General features: G+C 39.8%; 1 protein-coding gene across 11 annotated transcripts in view; it reads right to left on the minus strand.

Moving 5' to 3' along the window:
* LOC145934165 (protein bric-a-brac 1) overlaps positions 1-23,558 on the minus strand; it is a 355,572-nt gene that overhangs the window by 54,171 nt on the left and 277,843 nt on the right. Inside the window, exon 2 of one of the 11 annotated variants that reach the window (XM_083034518.1) lies at positions 11,407-11,465. The exons of the other annotated variants lie outside the window; for them this stretch is intronic. Coding sequence (XP_082890644.1) covers positions 11,433-11,465 — 33 coding nt within the window. The 3' untranslated portion in view covers positions 11,407-11,432. Of the gene's footprint in view, positions 1-11,406; positions 11,466-23,558 lie in introns of those variants that run through there. 11 annotated transcript variants of the gene reach the window in all.

The raw sequence follows: 23,558 nt of genomic DNA on the forward strand, positions 1-23,558 counted from the left end.
CTCTATTTATTTTTTAATATAAATTAAACAATTTATTCTCCCCGGCGCGCGCCGGGTCGGCTACTGAAATAGAGAAATAATGCCGGGGCTGCAATATCGAATGAAATATCGTCCGCGATCTACCTCCGGTTGAAAGGAGAGAACCCGGTACCCGCGGGTAAGTACACTTGCTCGCAAAAGTGTGCACGTGTATTTAAGAACACCGCGAGAGCACAGGCGGCGCGGCGTTTAAACCGATAGTTTTAAATAATCCGGAGGAAAAACTGATTTAGATGGATAAATAGATAAATTGAAACGAACAGCGTGCCGCGTTGCGCGCCGGTGTTTTAATTCATTTTAATTCGTCGAACGAAAGTAGAATTAAGTAATTCGCGACTTTACGCGTATTTTTATTTATTTATTTATCTTTTTTCTTAAGAATTATTATTTTATCTCGCGCGTATTATATGGAAATTGAATTTCCATGCTTTTCACTTGCGCACATTGCACGAAATTAATTATCTCTATTCGAAATAGAGCCGCATCATTAGAGAATTGCATAAAGAGACGATTTTTTTTCCACTGATCTCATCATTCATTCGATTATTTCGACCTATTACTCTTTGCAAAAAATAAGAACAGTGACTCAAATATTATTTAGAAACTTCTATAAATTATTATTTTATAAAAATATATTGTACATATTGGAACCCTTTTGCAATAATTCTCTTTCTATTTTTTACTATGTTAACATTAATTTGTTTTAATATCTTTTTTTTTTACAACTAGAACAACACAAGCGTTTCTCCGGTTTTATGTTATAAAAATAATATTTTAAAAAAAATAATGTACAGTTTCTTTAAACTCGATTAATATTTTTTCACAGAAATTAGTTGATTAGAGCATTAATTTGCTAATTAATTTTTAAAAAAATAATATGTTAAAATAATATGTTATAACACCTTATTCTCGATTAATATTTGTTGACAGAAATCAGCTGATAATTGTCAAAAATACTAATCGAGTCTAAATAAGTATTATAATATATTATTTTAACATATTATTATTTTAAAAATTAATTAGCAAATTAACGCTTTAATCAGCTGATTTCTGTCAAAAAATATTAATAAAGCAAAAATTTGCTAATTAAATATTCTAGCTTACATATTTATATTGTGTATGTTATAATGCGAAAAATAATAAGATTATTCTAATATGTGTGTATTTTATTTATTACAGGTAGCATTGCGATACACAGTGCGATTCACGTGTCGTGTCGGGAGTGCCGTGTAAAGTGTCGCGCGTCGGGAGTGCCGTGTAAAGTTTCGCGTGTCGGGAGTGCCGCTTAAAGTGTCGGACAATCGTAATTATTCGTGTTTTCGCGAGTGTCGTGAGTGCTACGAAGGACCAAGAGAGGAGGAGGAGGCCCGGAGAGGCATCGGGCGACAGCGGGGCAACTGTGAGGTATGCAAAATAAAAACATTTTTCTAAACTGCATCGTTTATAAGATATTCGACACACATACATATGTATCTACATAATTTGAATATTTTGTTTTCAGATCAATGTGTGCTGTGTACTACAACTCAGCTATTGCACGTATCGGTGAGTGCGAAATTGTTTATTTTATAATATTTCTATAGCGATAACGGGAGTGTATATAATATATTGAAAATATTAAAATAATATGTTTCAAATAATATGTTATAATATCTTATTCGCAATTAATATTTTTTGACAAAAATCAGCTGATAATTGTCAAAAATATTAATCGAATTTAAAATATTATAACATTCCTTTCTAAAAAAGGTATGTTTAGTCGATTCTCGCAAGTATTGTTGCATATTTTCCGCGATGCTGATTAACTGTTTCGATTTGCATTGTGCGTTATATTCGTAGCATCGAGAGACTGTCATCGCGAGGGTTAGAAGTTTAACAATTTATTGCAAATAAAATAAAATAAAATGTTTAAAATAATATGTTAGAATACACTTTATCCGCGATGAATATTTTTTGACAGAAATCAGCTGAAAACTGTCAAAAATATTAATCGAGTTTAAAGTATTATAATATATTATTTAAAACTAATATCATTATTTTATTTAATTTTATTTTGAACAAACTGTCAAATTGCTAACTCTCGCAATGACAGCCTCTCGATGCTACGAATATAATGCACAACGCGAATCTTGACAGTCAATGAGCATATCGTGGAAAAGTGACAACAATAAACTTCGATATATGTGAGTATCGACTTTATATCTTTTTTAGAAAAGGAAACGTTTGACTTTGAGAGTAACCGCAATTCCTTTAGCGAAAATTGTCATCTCTATATATAAGTAATAATTATCCGCACCACCATCCTGTACTTCAGCTTTTACACTTAAGTGCACGTATAGGACGTACGACAGGACGCGCGTTCGCAATTTGCATCGCGTTAAGAATAAAAAAAAATTGCTCCGCTTCGTTTGAAAAACCGTGAAAAAGAAATACGTCCGGGATTGCGCGTGACGACAGGCGGCGATCTCGATCGGAATGCGAGATATTTCGCGTTTCGCGGGAAAGGTCCGTCACTCTCGTAAACACGCGATTTCCCCGCATCGTCTAATTAATCCCAGAAGAACGGAAGATAACTCGTCGTCGGCATAAACACGCCGTTTCAGACATTTTCCTAGAGTGCACATATAGTATCGGCAGAGTTTCTTTCAGAGATTCGAGCTTGAAATTGAGCTTTTAATTTAAAATAAGCAAATATAAGAGTCGCGGGGTTGCGGTCTGAGCCCCGAGCTTAACAATTTCCCGTTTCTCTCTGCGTGTAAGTATGTTGTTGGATTATTTATTAGAGGAAGAGAATAATATGTAACTATCTCATCTATAATATAGATAGAGGAAAGAGAACCATCTCGAAAAAAAAACGAAAGAAGCTTTAAGTATAGACACTGACGCAGAGAGCCGGTCTAAAATGACGTAATTGAAGAAAGAGACAGAATAAAAGAAATTTTTTCGCAATTAGAGCCATTTCGGGGAACAACGCGCGAGCGCAATTATTTATATGCGAGCAGAATTGAATTAATTACGTCGGCGATCGGTGTCGCGCAAAGAAATTGAAATTCAATTCAATTTACGCTACTCGCTGTTTAAGTGTTAACGCGAGCTACTACGTCGTGCGGCGGTTACGCGTTTTTGCGTGAATTTAATCTATTTTAATTTACACAAATTCGATATCAGCGAGAGAAAGAGAGAGAGAGAGAGAGAGAGAAAGGAGGGAGAGAGGGAGCTCGCTCGCTCACGCGCGCTTACAAATTATACGCGAATGAAAATTTAATCTAGCCGTATTTGTATAGATTTTATATATTGCTACGAACTTACGAGAGAGTCGTAGCCAAATGAAATTAAAGTTAAATAATTTAATTTCGACGTCGAGTTCGTTAAATTGCGATTAAATGAATTTCGATAATTATTGTTTTCCGCCCGCGCGTTTCGCGCTTTACTCGCTCGCGTCGCGCAATTCCGCGCCGCGGAATTGTCTTGCGAACTTTCGAAAATTTATCGCCGCCTTCCACATAATACAAAGTTACCGCCGGTGCGGCCGTTATTATTGTTGGAAGGCGATTCTCTCTCCCTCTCTCTCTCGCTTTCCTTCTTTCGTTTTTCTGCTTTTCTTTTTTTTCTTTTTCTTTCTCTTTTTTTTTTATTAATATCGAACCGCTCGCTCTTTCTCTCTCCCCCGCACGTTATATTCGGCGGAGTCGTTTCTGCAATAGTAACTAAGTTCAGCTATAACTCGACGCGCCCGCGCTATAAGATCCAAAGTTACTAAATTACTTGCAAACTTCTCCTCTCCTCGTGCGCGCACCCGTGATGTATCAATAATTACGGACTCGCCTCGCTCGTGTGCCGTCTCACCTTCTATAGAGAGAGTGAGAGAGAGAAGGGGCCCCCGTTAGCCATACACTCGATAAAAATCGATAAAAATCCGTAGACTTTCAATCGTCGACTAATAAATTTTCCGCGAGCCCCCGGTTGAAATTGATCAAATGTAATTCTGATACACGTCTAAAAAAATCGGGGCGATTAATGATAACATATATTATTATAATAACATACACGCGGAATAGCGCATTTAGAGTGCGCCACTTATAATCAGGAATATTTAACTTAATTTAATTTAATTTAACCTAATTTAATTTTACTTAATCTAATTTATATTTGGATTTAATTTCTGCATTGTGATAATTTTCAACGTTGAACAATGCTAACTATAGTTAATTGAATTTTCTTTCTGCATCTCTGTACTGTGTGCTTCAAAGTTTACTATCCCGCCAATTTCTGAGTACTGTGCAATGATTAGATCAAAATGTCAATGACATGACAATGTAACGACATAAGAGACAATGTTATATTTCTCTAAACGAGATCTTTTCTAAAGAAAAGAAAAAAAAGCGCAGAGAAGACAGCTTTTCTACCTAATTTCTACGTTATTCAAAAAATAAATTGACATGGATGGGAATTTTTAGTTTTGTTATAATTAGAATCATGATTTAAAAATAAGGCTGCAGGATTGATAAACGGAGTCAGCTGTAATCGGATTTTAACGTTAAACCTGGTATCTCGTTTTTAAACTCCTATAACATGTCTTGTTCATTCTTGAGATTTAAATTCCGCCAGACAATTTAGCTAGATTTAGCCTTTCGAACGTGCAGCTAACGCATTAACATTCTTAAATATCTTAAATAATAATATAAAAATATCTCTTCTCGTTCGCGATTTTATTTCTGGTCGCGTCGCCGGTTCTGAATTCGTCTCGCGAGAGAAAAGAACAGCGACTCGTATCTCCGTCCGTAAACGGAAGTTCTGCCGGTGGAATAAAAGAAATCGCGCGGCCTAATCATCGCGTAACGTTATCGGAATAGTTTTTTTCCTTTTGCTGCGTAATTTGAGATTACGAGTCCCGAATAAATCTCGGCAAAAAGCCGAGGAAGGGGGAAGGCAAGGGAGAGAGAGGGACCGCATAGGTATAATAATCGCGATTTGCTACTGTTGCCACGGCCCGCGCTTTTACCTGACGGCCGTGTAATCGCTCCGGCCGCAGCTATTATTGCAAGAGAGAGACCTGGCAGAAATTACTCATAGATTATTTCTGGCCGCGACACGCGGTGCGCGCGGCCCGCCTCCTTATATATGTATGTACACGTATATACATACCGATATAAATGCTGACGAATAACTAAATTTTACGTCTCGTTTATCGTCTCGTTTCTGTGCCGGACGAGGGTCCGAGAATTCATCTTTTCTTGATTTATCGAAAGAGAAATATAAATAGGTTTAGTAAAACATCCCCGTGGCTTTAGGACGCTTTAGGAATTTTTTGAAATTTTGAAGCAATAAAATGCTAATGTATTATAAAAAATATTGATTATTTTAAAGCAGTAAGTAATCGATAGAATTCATATGACATTTCTCATAAAGAAAAAATAAGCTATAAACGTAGCTTTTTCAATTTTTCAGCCAAAACATGAAATTAAAATGTATATATATTTAAAACAATGTAATTTGATAGAGAATACAATTTTAATGATTATTTCTATATATATATGTATATATATAGGTATAATCATTAAAATTGCATTTTTTATCAAATTACATTGTTTTAAATAATAATATTAATATATTTTAAATAATAATAATGTATAATTTTATATAATTAGATAAGAAATTAAACAGATTCAAAATTTATACAGGACACTTCAGATCAAAATTATTATACGTTTCTCTTGACTTACGGATTATAAATTTTATTTGAGAAGCAATATTGGTCAAATAGATCGAGAAATCAGAAAAGGATCGCGCGAGTTTGGCACTTTTGCAGCTTCCCGTACGATTCAAGTCTCACGATTTAACATACCCATCATTTCCAGCGCTTCGTGTTTCAATTACTATAACTCGGTTTGTCGACGGGAGTCTCTAGGCGGTCTATTAACGGACCGGAGTGTTAATCATCTCCGACGGTTTTGGCATATTCGCACTGTCTCGAGGAAAGTGAATTTTTCATCGAAACGATAAGATTGTCGCCACCGTCTACAAAACCCGTCGTTCCCCGTCCTGGAATGTCTCTTAGAAAATTCTCGTCATATAAGTACATCAATCATAGAATCACATTACATTTACGGATCGTTACATCTCGAAACATCTCGAACACTTATAAAAATCGTCTCCGCGTAATATGAATAAAATAACTTCGCCCGGACACAATCTCATAATTCTAGTTTCGCCAGCAAAAAATGGAATGGAAAATATATGAGCGTGTATAAAAATGTTTACGTCGCCCTAGCGCGACGAACAACGATATATATCGGCTTCGACAAACCCGCGTCGATAAACGCGTCGGGGACATAAGGCGGTAATTCACAAGGCGACTCGTCCCCGAGATTGGCGGTCGAGAAGCTAGAAGGTAGAAAGGCAGGAAGGCAATGCACTTTATGATCGAACAACGGCGGTCCGCCGCCGAGGGGTAGACTGCTATGTATAGCGCGACTGAATCATAAGCTATACGTATTGTACGTACGTATACGTAAAGTAGCTATTGCACCCGCGATACGCGGTTCATAGAGTGTCTCGGAAAATAACGGAGAGCCAGGAGAGAATCTCGGCGAGAATTTAAATCCTCTCTCTCTCTTCGAATCCTTCAAATCCGAGATCATATATTTCTCTGTTAAAAAAAAGCACGATGCAAATCAACGATTAGCGCACAACTTTCTTCTCGGAACATCACGAATTCGATCGCGCATTGCGAGATTGCGCATTGTTTCGCGAATGAGAAAAGGGGTCTCCCCCGGTCCTGCTTATAATTACCGAGCGAAAAAAATCGACTTTATCGCGCAGTCGAGCGTGATATTTTTTCCGTACGCGCGCGATAAGGACCCCCTGTTTCCGTTCCGCGTACGAACGCGTGTTTAGACTGCGGGTGACTTTTAATCACTCCGGGAAGCCCGTTTAAACGGAACGAAATTTGCAAAATACACCTTGAAACATCGAGCGCGCGGAAAATATATCATCTCCGCGGTATCTAGATATCTCAACGATATAAATCGCCGGTTTGGCGGCCGTGAAAAGCCTTCTTAAACGCTTGCAAAACGCGATTATTAGCATATGGGACCGCGATCGGTAACGGATAGCGATAATTATTAGCCGCGTATGTTGATTGTCTAACTAATAGGCCTCTTCCGCTACTTCCGTTCCCGAGAAGAAAACGTCCAGAGAGAGATCTTGCAAAGAGAATATATGGATTTTGCGCCAACCGCGACTTCTCTCTCCGTGTCTTTTCATTTCGTGCAACCCTTTCCCTCCCCTTCTTTCCGTCACCTTTTATTCGTTCGCTGAATGATGTTATTTCTATGTGCTCTGCGTTTTGTAATAGACGTCGAGTTTTCTAAATGAACGTTCGTGACCAGTAAACGTTCGATCGCTACGATAATTGTATCTATTGATCGTAGAATCTATCTTGTAGTTAATATGATGGATGGCGCAAATAAATCGTGCAAACGGATCGAACAAATTGCGGAGAAAATGAGACAGTGGCGTGTAAATATAAATCAAAGTACACGGGACGGTTTCTTAGAATTATATCAATTTATAAATTTGTATACCCAAGAAATAAGAATATAAATCTATATAAATTTATTTGTTGGAAATCGGCCAAGAGATTTAGAAATTATCCCCATTTTTTTAAGTACAAAAACCTGTTGAAATAAATTATGAAAGAAGAGAACGATTATATATTAGAAGAATTTTTTTAATATAGAGATTTTATATAGAAATATGCTGAGACGTGAATTTTTCAAGACAACTGGATAAATAAAAGCATCGATAGCCGACAATTTTTCAACGCTCTTCCGTATACTCTCCGAAATAATTAGTTTGCGAATATCACAAACTGTCTCGACTTTCTTTCCGCGTTAGTTCTTCAAGTTGGATTACGCTGCTCGGGATTAAATTATGAAACGGGCCGTTGGCGAAGCGCGCTCCGATTCTCAGCTTTGTTCCCGGATATTGTAATAAATCATGAGGCGATTATATAATATATTAGTAAGGTAAACACGTCATTATTCGCGCATGAAATTACGCGGTGAGCGCGGTATAATCGCGAGAAGTAAAACGTGGAATTATGATAATGATGCTTGCAAGCCTCGAATTTTCAAGCGTCGCTTAAAGGAGAGAACTTACTCGCGAGTGCGTTCTCTCAACAATTTTTTCATTTATTACATCCATTTTGCGATTGTTCCACATATATATCCTCCCCTCGCGTACACGTAATATTTACATTAGACATATATATTCCAGTGTAATTTGCGATTAAAGATTAAAAATTAAGAATAATCCCCATCGATCATTAGATCATCTAGTAGATAAACCCCCTCTCACAATACTCTTTAATCATCATTACCCTTACTGTACCCTTTAATCATCATTATCATCCATTACGGAAACTACATTGCAAGCACGCTCTTTCGAAAATATAAATTATCTCTAAATGCAGTTATAACATATGATTCAAGTCTCATACGTTATCCTAAACTTTAACATCCCGCTTTCGAGATGTCTGACGTATACAAGAAATTTGCCTTCATTTTATCCGTTTATTTTCGCAATTTTATAAAAATATTTTTCGCAGATTTGCGAAAATATTTAGTTAGAAAATTTTTCAAAATGAGAATAATTAGAAATTTCATTCGGAACAAGAAAGAAACGATATATTTCAACCTCCTAACAATTTTACGAGAGGGCTCGATTCTCCAAGTCTCGTCTTTCGCCAAGAACCGAGGTGAGAATTCTTTGGAGGGAAAAAAAATTGTGATACGCTCTCGGAGAGGATTCCTCGTCGGCGGCGCGTATCCTCGGTTCGCAGCGTCTTTCGCGCGCGTATTGTTTTCGACTTCCGGCCGATAAAAGTCGATTCCGCCCACCGTCCGGTATTCCGCGGATAGACTCCAGGCGGGCCGTTATCTGCCGGGTGGATCAGAACCTTCAGTAGCCGAGGCAAAGAGCGCAATATCCCGTACCCGATCTCTCCCGAGGCTCGTCTTGCCTCCCCCCTCGTCTTCTTCTCCTCGCGCGAGCGCGCGCGCGCCCCTCGCGACTCCGAGAAATATTATTTAAGTGCTTCCTGGCATATAAATAGTCCGTACGCGATGATAATTAAAGTCTCCCGGGACACGGTATCGGGCCGACGATCTATCTGCTCCGGTGGGGCGCTCGCGTATACACAGGGTGTTCCGCAACTCGCGCCGCTGTAAATCCTCGACGGATTCTGAATTAATTTCTTTTTAGATAGAGATTTCTTTTCTCGATACTCATTTTTCCCGCAAGCTCCGTCTTCTCGATATTTATTTAGGAGTCGAGGTTTATCGGCTGCTACAGCGCTAAAAAATTTCTGATTCCTCAACAAGACTTTCAATTTTCAATTTTTTTTACAATTAGACAATGTTTAAAGTATTTAATATCAGATATGCCGAATCAGTGCTTCAACTCGAGCGGACTCGACACAAGATTTTATCTACTGACACCGCCGGTGTATTTTTCAATTTCCTAGTCGTCGGACGGTTTCGACGGTGAGAAATTATCGTCTTTAAATCCGCAAATGAGCACGACCGATCGGACACCCTGTATGTACAACACACACGCCTCCTGCTATATCCTTCCACCAGCGGAGCGCCGCCTCCTGTTCGTTCCTCATTTAAATACGTACCTGCTATCTGCGCGAAACAGTCGTCACTACCGCGCACAATACAGCCGGAACAACTGGCGCTGGATATAATGGCTTATACGTATGTGTGTGTATATGTATCACACAGCACACACACACACAGCCGCGGCACCTTCTTCCCTCGTTCGGCGATCGCGATCGCGCTCGTTTCCTATTAATTCTCACTTATTTTCCGATCGTTATTTATCGCGCGCGCCACGCCGCGACTATCTGTAATTAAGACCTTCTCGGCCCGATAAATACCCTGACTTTAATACCGTACGTTGTCAAGAATTCTCGGTTTAATACGCCTCGCTCTTGTATCTCGTTGAGAATCTATTCTACTTGCCGGTTATTTTCTCGTAACGTAATTTTAACATCGTGACAGTCGGCACGATACGAATATATCAGGAACAATGATTAATCCTTGTACCAAAATTATTTTTTTTGACAGAAGATATATGCGCGATTATACACAGAGAGAATTATCTCTTAGAATTTACCCTGAAAATCATGGTAATCGTGGGACAATATGAAAGAATTTTATGAGAATTTCTTTGATTAATATTTATCACAATAAAAATAATATCTATTATAATAAAATATAAAATGTTTGATTAATTTTACAATGCAGTTTAGCAAAATTAATCAAACAAATTTTATATTTTATTGTGATAGATATTATTATTTTTATTGTGATAAATATTAATCAGAGAAATCAATTTCTCATAAAATTCTTTTTTACCATGATTACCATGATTTTCAGGGTAAATTCTAAGAGAAAATTCTCTCAATGTATTATTTGATATAGTTCGTAAAGTCATCACAGTCATTGTTAACATTCTTTTCTTAATCGATTACGCATAAAAATTATTATTAATATATTTAATTAGCCGATGATACTTCTTGTAAATGCGCTATTGCAACATTTAAGAAGAGTAATTGTCAGAAATAACGTTTTGATTCTGAATTAATTACTTCACCTATCTCTTATCTTAACTCTGTTTTTAGATAACTTAATGTATACGATCCGTAATTACGATCGTGATCGTCATCAGATCTTGAAATATATTTGTTCCTTATATGGCAAAAGTCACTGATTTATAAGTGGATATAAGATGATCGTAAATATAAAGATAAATATATTAAAATATTATCAATGTTACGATCTTCTCGTATTTAGTTTTTTCCGTGTTTTATATAAATATAATCATATTTCGCGGAAAGAAAGAGATGCAAAAGAGAGAATATCGATATAATAACAGAAGTAGATTATATATCCTGTCGTTCAATTAAAACTTTACACTATCCCCCCCGCAACGGTGCGATATTTTTTCCATTTTTATACCTTCGCGGAAAAGGAATATTTATCGGCGCTGCCTTCTTGAACGGATTATAATCGTTCGAGAGAGAGCCTTTTCGTTTCTTATAAATTACCGTTAATTTCCCGATCGTTATTTATCGCGCATGCCTACGCGACGCGTCTCTATAATTAGAGCTCCGCGCACAAGTATAAGCGATAAATTCACGGGCGATCTACTCCGTGAGACTTCTTTGCGCTTGTTTCTCTCGCAAAGTCACGCCGCGAGATAGAAATTATTATACGCCGCGATGATGGCGAATCGGCGAAGAGTCGAAAGAAAAGAAAAAATTACTGATTTATACCATCACGAGGGAGTGTTGCGATTCTTTTTTGCCGAGGAGTTCACGCTCATCGAAAGTATTTTCTGCGACAGACACTCACCTGAAACAGACACAAAAATAAAAGAAATTAGTTATTTGATTAAAAAAATATCACGTCTATATTAATGTAATAAATACATGAGATATTGCATAATCTTATACGAGATAATTATGTAATAATTATATTAAATTAGCTCGAAACATCGCATCCCTCTCGCGCACTATTTCTTAATAGCTATTTTAAATAAGATTTACGTCAGCTATTAACGATGTTAACGTTATATCTCGCGCGAACCGTTTCCACCTACCGTTCATATTATAATCCTCCGGTATTACATGCAAAACATATTAATGTTAATTAGCACGTATTAATGTTAATCGGATGCAATCATTCCACGTTAGTGTGCCGGTGTTAAATCAGCCGGAAATTTTCGCTGTAAAATTTACACAAGGACAAGGATCAATAAGCGGAAGTCGACAAGCGGAAGTCGACAAGCGGAAATCGCCGATATAGAATCGAGCCGATGTTGGATCTTCCGCGGAAGTAGGCGAGTCCTCTCCAGGATCGATTTCAGCGGGTCCAGCAGAGAGAAGGAAGGAGAGGGCGTGAGGGAGGAGGGGACCGGCAACGACAGGGTGTGAGAAACGGACGAGGAGAGCCCGAGATATGCAGGGGAGACTGAGAGAAACGTATACACACACACGTATACACGCGTGTGTGCAAACGGGGGTGGAAAGGGGGACGCGAAGGGGGTCGGCGGGGAAGGGGTAGGGAGAGAAAACCGGGCGCCGGTGGCGGCAGGGCGGCGGCGGGGGTGCAGGAGGGCAAGGGAGGGTGCAGGAATGGATCGCTGAATTTCTCGAATAATTAAGTTAGACCTCGGCGAGCTAGGGGTGGTCGCTTACCTACCAACACGCTCTCATACATTATGTACCGCGGTCGTACATATGCGTACACACATATCGCGCGCGCGCAGTATACACACACATATCCTCTCTCGTACGTTCCACGTCGTGGCAGTGGAATTGCGCCCGCGTGCACCCTCACACTCGTATACGGGACGGCATTGGATATATACTTAATGAAGCGTAAATAATTGAGTAATGTGCTCCAGGCCGTTCGATCGGCGCTCCTATTGGTCAGTATTAATCTATTCCGGCGCATTAGCGTCCGGTCTATCTCTGCCGGCCGGATCGGCCTAGGACACGGAAACGCGCGCGCGAGAGAGACTAGATAGATGATAGCGAGAGCCCGCGAGCGTTCCGCGCTAACCCGCGCGCTAATCTACGCGCCGCGCCCGAGAACTCGATCGACAATCCTCTCAGCTACGTTTGTCTTGCCTCTCGCCCGCGCGTTGTGTAAATGTGTCATTGTACCGTTTAATTAAACAATGTGGGTCCTTTTAAAAAAGCGCGATAACAAAAGACACCCCGTACTGTATTTAAGTGTGCCGTAACTGTTATCTCTTGGCCCTTTAATCTGGTTCAATAATTAAAAATTGTATTTCTTAACAGATTAGAAATGTCACGCGACAAAACAAAATATAACATGAACAATAAATATATACACTAAATAAAAAAAAATACAATCAATCTTTTTATTGCAAAATTACTTAGGATTAAATTCTCTTTGATTTATTGTATGTATATATCTGTCTATCAGTTTATATATATTATATTTTTTTTATTATTTCGTAAATAAATGCATCTATTATATTTTTCCGTTATATACGTACATTGTATTACGGAGAAATGTGTATCCAGAACGTAGGTAATATAAATGCAATTTTACTTGGTCTAATTGCGCGCCCACTTATTCACGTATCTGACCATTTATCTCCCCCTCTTTCCCCTTCATCGCGTAATAGACACAGATCAAGCCCCGATGCGTGCGGATCTCTTTGGCCGAGCGGATTGATTTTCCGCGAGGCAGACCGAGGCAGATACATACATCGGGCCCGGCATCTCGAGATTCCCCGGCGATCGCGCTCGAGCGCACTTGCTGATCAACGGCAGTGATTTGCGCGATGATCGGCGCTTGCGATTCGCTTGATCGCATTAACGCCGATTAGCCGTCAAGCCGGCTCCTTTTCCGCAGCCGCCCGAGGGAGTGTGCACTGATTTCGCGCGGATTCCTGGAGATGCGTAAGGGTAAGGGATTCCGAATCAAAGCCGGAGAATTCGCGAACGCTTGACCGAGGTCAACGAAATTTTGATGTCGATTTGACAGAAATATTCGCGGAATTAATTTCGCGCGGAAAGCAGAAAATTTATTCACGTTCGCGGAAAATTATTAACGACATGCAAGATAGATGGAAAAATAAAAGTTCGAGTTATTTTCTCTCGCGTGTGTCTCTCATCGATCTAGATAAGATTTTTTCTTCCTCATCATTTTGTAATTAATTTGTAAATCTCATTCTTAATGTGTAAAAATTTGTCGCCCCGTATAATACGTCGTGTAATATATCATACGTCGCGATGATGATCGAAACGGAAGCCCCGAAATAGCGATTTCATTCGCGACTCGTCGCGACTTGGACGAAATTATCGCGTCTCTCTATTCTTGCGCCGAAACTATATAGTAATCGACTGTGCTATTTCGAGATCGCACGGGAAGGGAAAGGGGATGAAGGGGAAGAACGCGACGGCCAGGAGGAGGAGACGAGCCGCGAGATCGACAGTGGTGGTTGGAACGGCAGGATAGGATCTGGCGTACCAGACAGGATGAGAGGAAGAAAGGGCGAGAGAGAGAAGGTCCTCGCTATCTTCGGAAAAGTCGCGCGAATCTAACGAGAGCGGAGAGCCACAGGTGTTTTCGCCGCGAATATATACACCTTCTACCACCCTCCGGCCCCTCGTCGTCCGCCATCCCTTTTGCAATTCACCCCCCGTCGTCGTTAGCTTCTTCCTTTCGTCCCGAGATATTATCCCGACGAAAGATGCAATTATATGTTTGCCGATATGTAATCTCTTTCAAATGAACAATAAAACATTTTTTTCGTTTCATTTCCTTTCTCGAATTTGCCGAAGAATCTACCCAAGTAGAAAACCGACATCATTTTGACTGCTGGGTAGCGACGATTACATATATATTATGGATGCAAACTTGTGCACATCTTTTTCACACTCGGTGGTGCACGAAATACTGCGTAAAATGATCCATATGCATAATCTTTTCTATATGGAAAACGTACGATAAAAGGCGAGCCCGATTATTAAAACACGCGTGTCGAGCTATAATCGCGCCGGTAACTAGAATTTTACGGCGATGTATATCATTTTTACGACGGGATACCGTAGCAGTGTGATGTACAGTGAAATGTGAGCAGGATGGGGGGCAGGAATGGAGGTGGGAAAAGACTGAAGGTTATTAGAGATATTAATGATTGTCAGCCCCAAAATTCGCTATAATTTTATACCGGAGTTCGGGGGGCGAAGCGTATAATAATAATAATAATAATAATAAATCCTTTTTTGTGTTAGACATTCTCAATTACTAGTATATTGTAACTTTACTCGCAAAATTTCACGAGCACAAAGGCTTGCTTGTAAAAATTTCGCATGTACTTAATTGCATGCAAATTAAAATTTTATATGCAATTCCGTATTTCCCCCGTGAAAGAGAAGGTAAATTCATTTAACAAGCGCGTAAGTTATTTCCGGTATTAAATTCTACAAAATATTCGATTTTTGTTAAATGCAAATTATATTAATCCTTCCATTTTTTCTTGCATAATACAACAAAGGAAGATAAGTAAAAATAGATATACGTTAGTTTCGTTAATCGCAAACCACCGTGCTTAGATTTCTTCCCCATCCTTATCTACGGATTAATGATTTCGCATAAAAAAAGGAGGAGTTGAAAGGGCGATCATTAATTTCCATACATATCGTAATATGCTTCCTTTGGCCTTCCGTTACCTGCTTTTCGCTTTGATCGTATATTCCGGAAAACGAGAGATATTATATCGCACGACGCGATATCATGTCGAATGTGCGTTGTACATCAACGCGATATATTGACGAGGAGAGGACGAGAGGGAGAGATTGTGGGAATAGGTATTTTCGAAGCATTCCGCGCATCCGCTCATCCTAGACGAGCCTAGAGTAACTCTGAGCCGCAGGAGAGTGGCGAACCAGGGGGACGGCGCGGAGGAAGGGGGCAAAATGCATACGGCCAAATGCGGGATATTAGCTCGCGATTAATTATTAATAGTATCGAGTGCCCGCTAATAGATATAATGTTATTGCAGCGAGATCAGTCGTGGCTGGACGATGGCGGAAACGCGATTGGCTAGGATAGTCGAATTCGAGATATCGTGGCAAGAGCCCGCTCTTCTCCCCTCGGGTCTCTCTCTCTCTCTCTCTCTCTCTCTCTCTCTCTCTCTCTCTCTCTCTCTCTCGTTCTCTCTCTCTCTCTCTCTCGCTCGTGACGCGAAAGGGCTTCAGATATATATACATATTATATATATGTACATATAGAGTGGCCTACAATGTACAGCGACAATGGATATGATTAAGATTACTAATTAAATATTGCATTGCCATAATATTGACAGTTTTGCGTAATTTTGATCAAAGTTAACATTTCACATGTTAATGTAAAATAAAAGCTTACTTTTCTCTTTCTTCTATAAAAAATTAACTGCACTTAAATATATATAATTTTTCTATAATTCCTCGTAAAAGAAAAACAATTTATTTGACATATGTTATTTCTAATATATTAGATATTTATAAATTCCTACGAAATACATGATTTCTATTCAGTATAAATTGATCTAACCTTTTACTGAATTTTTATATTCTATCTAAAAAAGTGTTGAAAATTATATTAGATAATATCGATCGAAATATGTATCTTATAATCTTGCGCTGCAAACTTAAAAAAAATTAGTATATACTTATAAAATATATACTATCGTGTAATAAGAAAGATGAAGAGGAAAATCAAGGGAGATGGATGAAATTTCATTCGCGCAACAAAATCAGATCCTTAATAACTCATCGATATTTTTTCGCCGGGAAAATCTCCAGTGAAACGATGTTAAACCTTATTCGCCGTTAAGATGCGCTATCAACGGCAAATCAGCTGTTCGTTCGTTTAGTTTCACTAAAGGATCTTCCTATCTTGCGATTTTCTTCGCCTTCGACAGAGAAGAATCGCACTTTAGTCGATTGTTAAAAGAGTAACTAAGCGCGGCCTTAAGGGAATGAGGATTAAAAGATATACGTGTTACTGAAACTTAAACTATTTTATAAAGAAAATTTTTATTAAAAAAATTTCTATTAAATTTTTATTAAACTTAAACTATTTTATAAAGAAAATTTCTATTATGCTATGCTTATATAATATGAAATAGAACCAGAAACATGATATCGCAACAGCTTAATTTTTTACACATTGATTTTATTTCATTTTAATTATATTTTTCAACGACAATTTAATATATTAAAGTTTCAAAAATGTATCTTTCTACAATAATATTTACGAGAGCTTATATATTTATTTTAGACAAATATTTTTCTGAATTTCAAACATATTTTCGAAAAGAGAAAGAGATTAAACACAAAAGATTTTTTTAAACGTTTAAAAGAGTATAAGATTGTGTAAATCTCAAGTCAGCGAATAAACATCGGTCGAAGCGAAATGACAACCCTAAGTGTCTCGAGTCGGTTCTTTGAACTTGTCGGCCTCTCTTTTTTTCTAAAGAACCGTATAAAAATTGCGTCGACTCGTTTGAGTTATAAATTCCGAGGAGGAGAGACGAGTGCGCGTCATCTCTTCGCGAGGCACGAGTGGCGTTTGGCGAAGCAGAGCAAAGACGAGAGCAAGTGACGAGAAAAAAAAAGAAGACGTTGCCGAGAGAGAGAGAGAAAAAGAGAAACAAAGAGCAGCGCGATCGAGTGGCGTTTTCAGACACGTACAACATTATTCCCGAGACAACGCGGGGGTGGAAATCCGCCCCCGCGATGGATTCGCGAAGCTCCGGGGGGGGGGGAAGGTCCGAATTGTTTTTGCGTCGAATTAAAAAAAAATTCAACGATTTATATCGGGCAATTTCGGTCGCGCGTAGGGCGGCGCGCACGAAATTATCGGAAAAATATCGGCGCGTTAATAATACACTAATTTCGTAATTGAAAAGCGGTTTTATTTATCGGGTCGGCGGAGTTGCCGGCCGGCCGGTGAAATTTTTCGCGGCCGGTCGACGATTAACGGCCGCGGGATAACGCACGCGGGGATGAAATTTTAGAGAACGAAAACGGCGATGAAACGTCCCGCGGATAGAGACAACGACAAAAAGAGAGAGAGGGAGGAGGAAGGGAAAAAAAGAGAAAGGGAGAGAGAGAGAGAGAGAGAGAGAGAGAGCGAATGGAACGAAATAAAATAGAATTTATGCCATGTAACTGCTTTCAAAGTTTAATTAAGTACTTTAACGCCGTCCGCGCTTTTATTTCCATCATACATTATTTTCCATTTTTGCCATTAAAATAAGTTGCATTTGTCTTATTCTGGTATAAATGTATAATGAATACTATAGGATTTTGTTATATCGTTTCGGATCCCGAAACATATAATTATGACAGCATATTTTCGTAATGCGTAATATATTTTCTATTTTATTTTTTATCCATTTTTATATTAAACAAAAATTCATCGAAGTTTGCGCACACATATTCTGGAATATGTGGTTGTCGACGAGAAAGAAGGATAACGAGGAGAAGAACGGGAAACGAGCTATTTCATGTTGCGGGTGCAGGTGCAGATGCAGCGGCACGGACGTGAAAGAGGAAGTCGAGTTATTTCGGATATTAAACACGAAATTGCGTGTAGAATAGTCCGGAAAAGCCGTCGTCGAAAACCCATCCGCGTCGCCTAAGTCTCTTTAACTGGGCGCACAGTTTCGGCTTTAGCTTTTCGATTTATCGGGATCGATACTCATCAACTGCGGAAGAATCGCCAGTTTAATCCAATTTCTTTCGTTCGGCGCTATCATTCGCGGGCTTATCGATCGCGATTTAAGGAGAATGGAGATATATATAAAGAAGTAAATCCGGTCCAATTTTTTTTTATTTTACATGCAACGTTAAAGTTACTAATCGATATGCAAAAGTATATGTAAGAATATTTTCTTTAAAAGAAATATGATTATGAGAAAGAAAATTGCAATATTCTCTTTTATCAGAATTTCAAATAAAAAGCGATATATATTTAGTTTCTTATTTTATTTTATAGACATCATGAATTTTTTTTCTTTCGGAGAATTATCGATTATCGATGACGATTTGAAAGAATGCGCGAGGAGATACAATTTGTTGAAAAATTTTATTGCCCTCGAAAGTTTCTCAAGTATCCGAAAAAGGCTGAGGAATGCATCTCGGAGCACGGAGGAAGGAAACTTGCTTGAAAATCGTCTAACTTGTTCAAAGGACCGAAAGTCCGGCGAAAAGTAATTCTTCAAGTCTCTCCCTGACCCCCTTTATTTTTCGGAACGCGTCGGAAGCGCATCCTTATCGCCGTTCTATTTCTTTCTTTCTCTCTCTCGCTCTAGTGAAACAAATTTAGCTAGCTGCTGGTGGTATAATACGGAACACCGGCGGGGACGTGAGAGGGTGGCGGTCGACAGGGGTTAGTCCCAAGGCACTTTCTTTGATGCCGACTAAGCCACTTGGATAGGGTGGCAACTCGGCGGCGCTGCCGAGTTTGGGGCAGATCGCAACATCAAAGAGTGACACACTTGAAGCCGAGATTTCAACCTCTCTCCCGCGGCCGTCGTTTCCTCCCTCCGGTCTCGTCATCCCTTATACTCAGTCGCCGATGACCTCCGCTCTTCTATTGTCCGCCCTCGAAACCGAAAATCGGTCTCGTTTCCTTGTATGCGCCGGAAACCGACAGACGCCGACGTGAAATGGCCGCATAAAAAATGCAGCCACGTCGCGATTGGCGATTAGCGAGGGGAAAAAAATCGCAATTTACGTTGTTTTACGAAATGTTTATTTTTAATTCGCTCGCTTTTTTTCATGCTTTTTTTTCCCAATAATGCATATATCCTCCTATAATGTATCGTTTTTTTGAAATGTAATTTTTTCTCTCAAGAATGCGTTGGAGCCATCTCTAAATTACGTAAGGCTTTTGGAGGGAGAAAAGGGGTCAACATTTTCTTACGCTTTTTTTACGTGGGAGAGGAGAAGGGTTGAAGTAATTCTTACGTAAGATTTTTTGAAATGTTTCTTCTAAGATAAAAATCATGAAAGTTTTTATTTTTATTTATTGAGTCTTCGTTTCTATCAATTAATTTTAACTATTTTATAAAAATGATAATGAACTTGATATTTTGGACTCATTTTGGTAAAATAATTTTCAAATTTCATATCACTCACGTTTAACCAATTCTTTATCTTTGAAAAAGGATTAAACTATTAAAAAAAACTTTTAATAAAATTATAAAATATTACAAAAATGAGAAAGGGGTCACAGAAAATCTTACAGTCCTTTACGTGGGGAGAGGATCGAAAATCGTAAAAAAAGCCTTACATAATTTAGCGATGGCCTCTTTTAGAAATAAATACATTATTGAAGTATAAAAAAAAGAATATCGCAATTCCCAGAGAAGTACTCGAGAGAAGACGCGATCGCGATCTGTACGAGACGCTAATTTTTTAATGCCGTTCATTCGCTCTCGCTCTCTCCCGGACCCCCGATCCGTAAATTTTACTCTTGGAGCGAAAAAGAGCGCATATTTGTAGTATCAATATGCATGCTTCCGCCGCGGCATGGCACGAGCGGGAGACTGCAGTTACCGCGGATAATTCTAAAGAATAATGTTTTTTTTAATTCCGAGCCCGGGCCACTCTCTCGCGCGCTCGCCGATGATCGGTGCCGGCCGATCACGGGTGTGTCTCTATTTTTTCTGGCCGCCCGGGTGTGCATTAATTTGTAATTGCGCGGCCGTTTTTACGCGCGAATTTTCCGCCGATCGGAAAATAATCGGTCCGCGCGCTTCCCCGATCGAATTGCGCGAATTGCTTTGTTTTGCGTTTTCGGCCGGAGATGGATGGAATGGCAGAGAGAGAGAGAGAGAAAAAGAGAGAAAGGTACATTTACAGAGGGGCAAAGAGAGAGAGAGAGAGAGAGAGAGAGAGAGAGAGAGAGAGAGAGAGAGAGAGAGAGAGAGAGAGAGAGAGAGAGAGACGGGAAAGCGGGCGGACAGAGAGAAGCTTGCTTTTTCGCGGCTTAAAATTAATATGCATGGGTCCGACAGCGAAACGTTTATCTTGCCGGGCTTGATTTCGTTTTGATACGCCGACAAACTGCGGCGCGCGCGTGCCTCCGCGAGCGGGCCGCTATGTAATATTTGCGAAAACACACCGCTTTTCTCAACCGCGAGGTTTGAATAAACGGGATAAATATATCGCGCAACACGAGTAGAAGAAATAAAGAAAAAAAGAAGACGAGCTACGCACCGAAAGGCAAAGAAATTAGGATGTCGGAGAAAATTTAAACACAGAAATAGAAACGAGAGAGGGAGAAGCATATGTAAAACCGATGCGTGTTTTTAGACACGTCGGTTTTTAGCCGCTCGTTTTAGCTGCTGCCGCAGAATACATACAGGCGGGAAAACTTATTAACGGTGAGAGGTATCGACGAAAGGGGGCAGCGAAAAAATAGCCGAGTTTTTGCGAATTTTCAGCGCGCGAGACAATATTCGACATCTGCGGGCGCTCTCCCGTGTGCGCGCGGGCGGAGGGCGGCGATTAAAAATTAATAACGAATATCAACAGCGGCGGGGCCGATGTGGCGCTTCATTACTCGAAATTAAAAATCGTCGTTCGGATCGCGAATAAAAACTGCGGGCGGCCGCGCTTCGGTTCTGTAATTACAAATATCCACATGGCGCCCGGCGGAAAAATCGGTAAACAGACTCGTGATCGATGGCTGTGCCTCCCTCCCCCTTATCCTCCTCTATCACCCTCTCCCCCTCGTGTGTGCCACCCTTTTTCCCACCGACTGAATCCCGCCCCCTTCTCTCCCATCGGGTCGGGGTAGTTTTTTACCGCGATGCCGCGAATTACCATTGCAAACGTCCAATGCCTGTGAAAGTGGCGAAACGTATGGGGTTTCGATATGATTTCCCAAAAAAGAAAAATAAAACAGAGTGAGAGAGAGGCCGAAAGGTGGAGAAGAGTGGGGAGAAAGCTATAAAAGTCCATGGAGTCCTATTAAATTCATGAATCCCGATTTAGATCGATCACCGATCGTCATTGTTCTGAAATATTTTTTTTTCGGTCATTCGATATCTTTTTTTTTATCTTCTCCCTCCTTCAGCTCGATGAAAGTATATAGATAGTTTGTAGCATCGAATATCCTATTTTACAGAGCTTGCTTTGGCTCTTCTTTCTAAAAACACTGTAAAGATATAGTCGAAGGAATTTATTCTTAGCGCCTTGTAGACAATTGCTAATTTTAATTATTTGACATTTACGTGCGAGTGATTTCTCTCGAAAGCTTCCAAAAAAATATTCATAATTTATTATATGAACATATTAGAGAAAATTTTGGTATTCATTCCGCAATTTTCATCGAGTATAGAACGGCATCGATTCATCGCGATCGATTCACGCTTTGTGCGTTTAGCTCGACACTAGTCTCGCGCACCGAGCGTCGTCATTATCATCGTCGTCGTCGTCGACGTCGTCGTCGTCGCTGCACCGACACCGACGCGGCGGGACATTAAAAGCGGCGACCGGGCGCGAAAATAATTGCATTTCATAATTGGCTAAAATATCAGAAATGAAAATTAGTTTATCGAGCGTCGCGTTAATAATTTCGCTTAATCGAAGCGAGCGACGCCGGCGCCGGGGCGCGCGGATGATATTCGCGGCGCCTGCAACGCGGCGCTATAGCGGATCAGGTGTACCAGAATAAATCGCTCGCGAATCCGACGCGTCGTCCACCGGCGACGCCGTTGCCCTCTCCCTCTTTCCCCCGTGTCTCATATCAAGGGACGAATATTTTTTTATCCGACTCTTTCACGTTTCTCCCTCTCCCTCGAAAAAGCGGTTCAAGCGGCCAGGATGTATGTATGTATATATATCGCCGATAATACGCTCGATAACTCCTCCCGCGTCGGGCGTATCTATTAAGAAAAGTCCGTCCGTCAAAATTATACAGGGTGTCGCGCTCCGGCTGTTTCCTGTTTCGATCGCGAATTTTTTTCATGAACTCGCCGGGTCGCCCCCGGCTGGAAAAAAAAATTGGATGAAAAGCCGTATAAATGCTAACGACGGTTGCAAAATTTTGCGAAATTGAAATTTAACTCTGTATTAATGATAGATTTTACATCTTATCGCATTGCATCGATTAAATAACCAATTTTTGTTATTAGACTGATATTTTATTTTTCGATTATTTGTCGGCATCGTTGAATTTCTTTTCTCCACATTTGATGAATTGTTATGTAGCTAATTAGACATATACAGGTTTCTTATATAAACATATACTCTTATATCCCTCCCTGAGGAGTTAAAAATTAAATAGGGGTTGTTAGTTTCATCCCTTTTAATTTGTCTGAAATTTGAGAAAGAAATAACTTAATTTTTACCTCCCTCTTTAGAAAAGTGTAACTCCTCAGAAAAGGATATAAGAGTGTATGTTTATATGTATAAGAAACCCCCCTTAATTTTCGACAAAGAATCATCTCCTAAAATTGTTCGCACTTATTTAGACACACCCTGTATATCGTTTAATTTCCGCTAAGAAGAGTTCACACTTGTCTACTGCGACGAGAGAAACGTGAAAATCGGCGGGACACCTTGTATATAGGGACCGTCGCACGCCGGTATAATTTAACCGAGCGTCGTCGGAAAAAAAGGGATATTTTTGGCCCGTCGAACTGTCACGTCGAGGAGAAAAAGGAGGGAATAAAAAAGATGTAATTGCGTTCTTGCGCGGTCTCCGCCCGTCGCTAGCTCGTTCACACGTGTCATCGCTCCGCGCAGCTTCCGTTTTTAATCACGATTATCAATTTCGGCGCGGAAAATAGCGGCCGTTTAATTGGCGGATGACACGCTTACCGATGCGGTAATTTAATGCCCCCGGCCCCCCGTCGACGTGGCGTGCTGCGCCCGCTCGCTCTCTCACGCCCTGGCGATC

Source organism: Prenolepis imparis, unplaced genomic scaffold, assembly GCF_030444845.1.
Source record: "Prenolepis imparis isolate NDT839.2.m4 unplaced genomic scaffold, iyPreImpa1.0 SCAF_3, whole genome shotgun sequence".
NCBI classification, from domain to species: domain Eukaryota; kingdom Metazoa; phylum Arthropoda; class Insecta; order Hymenoptera; family Formicidae; genus Prenolepis; species Prenolepis imparis.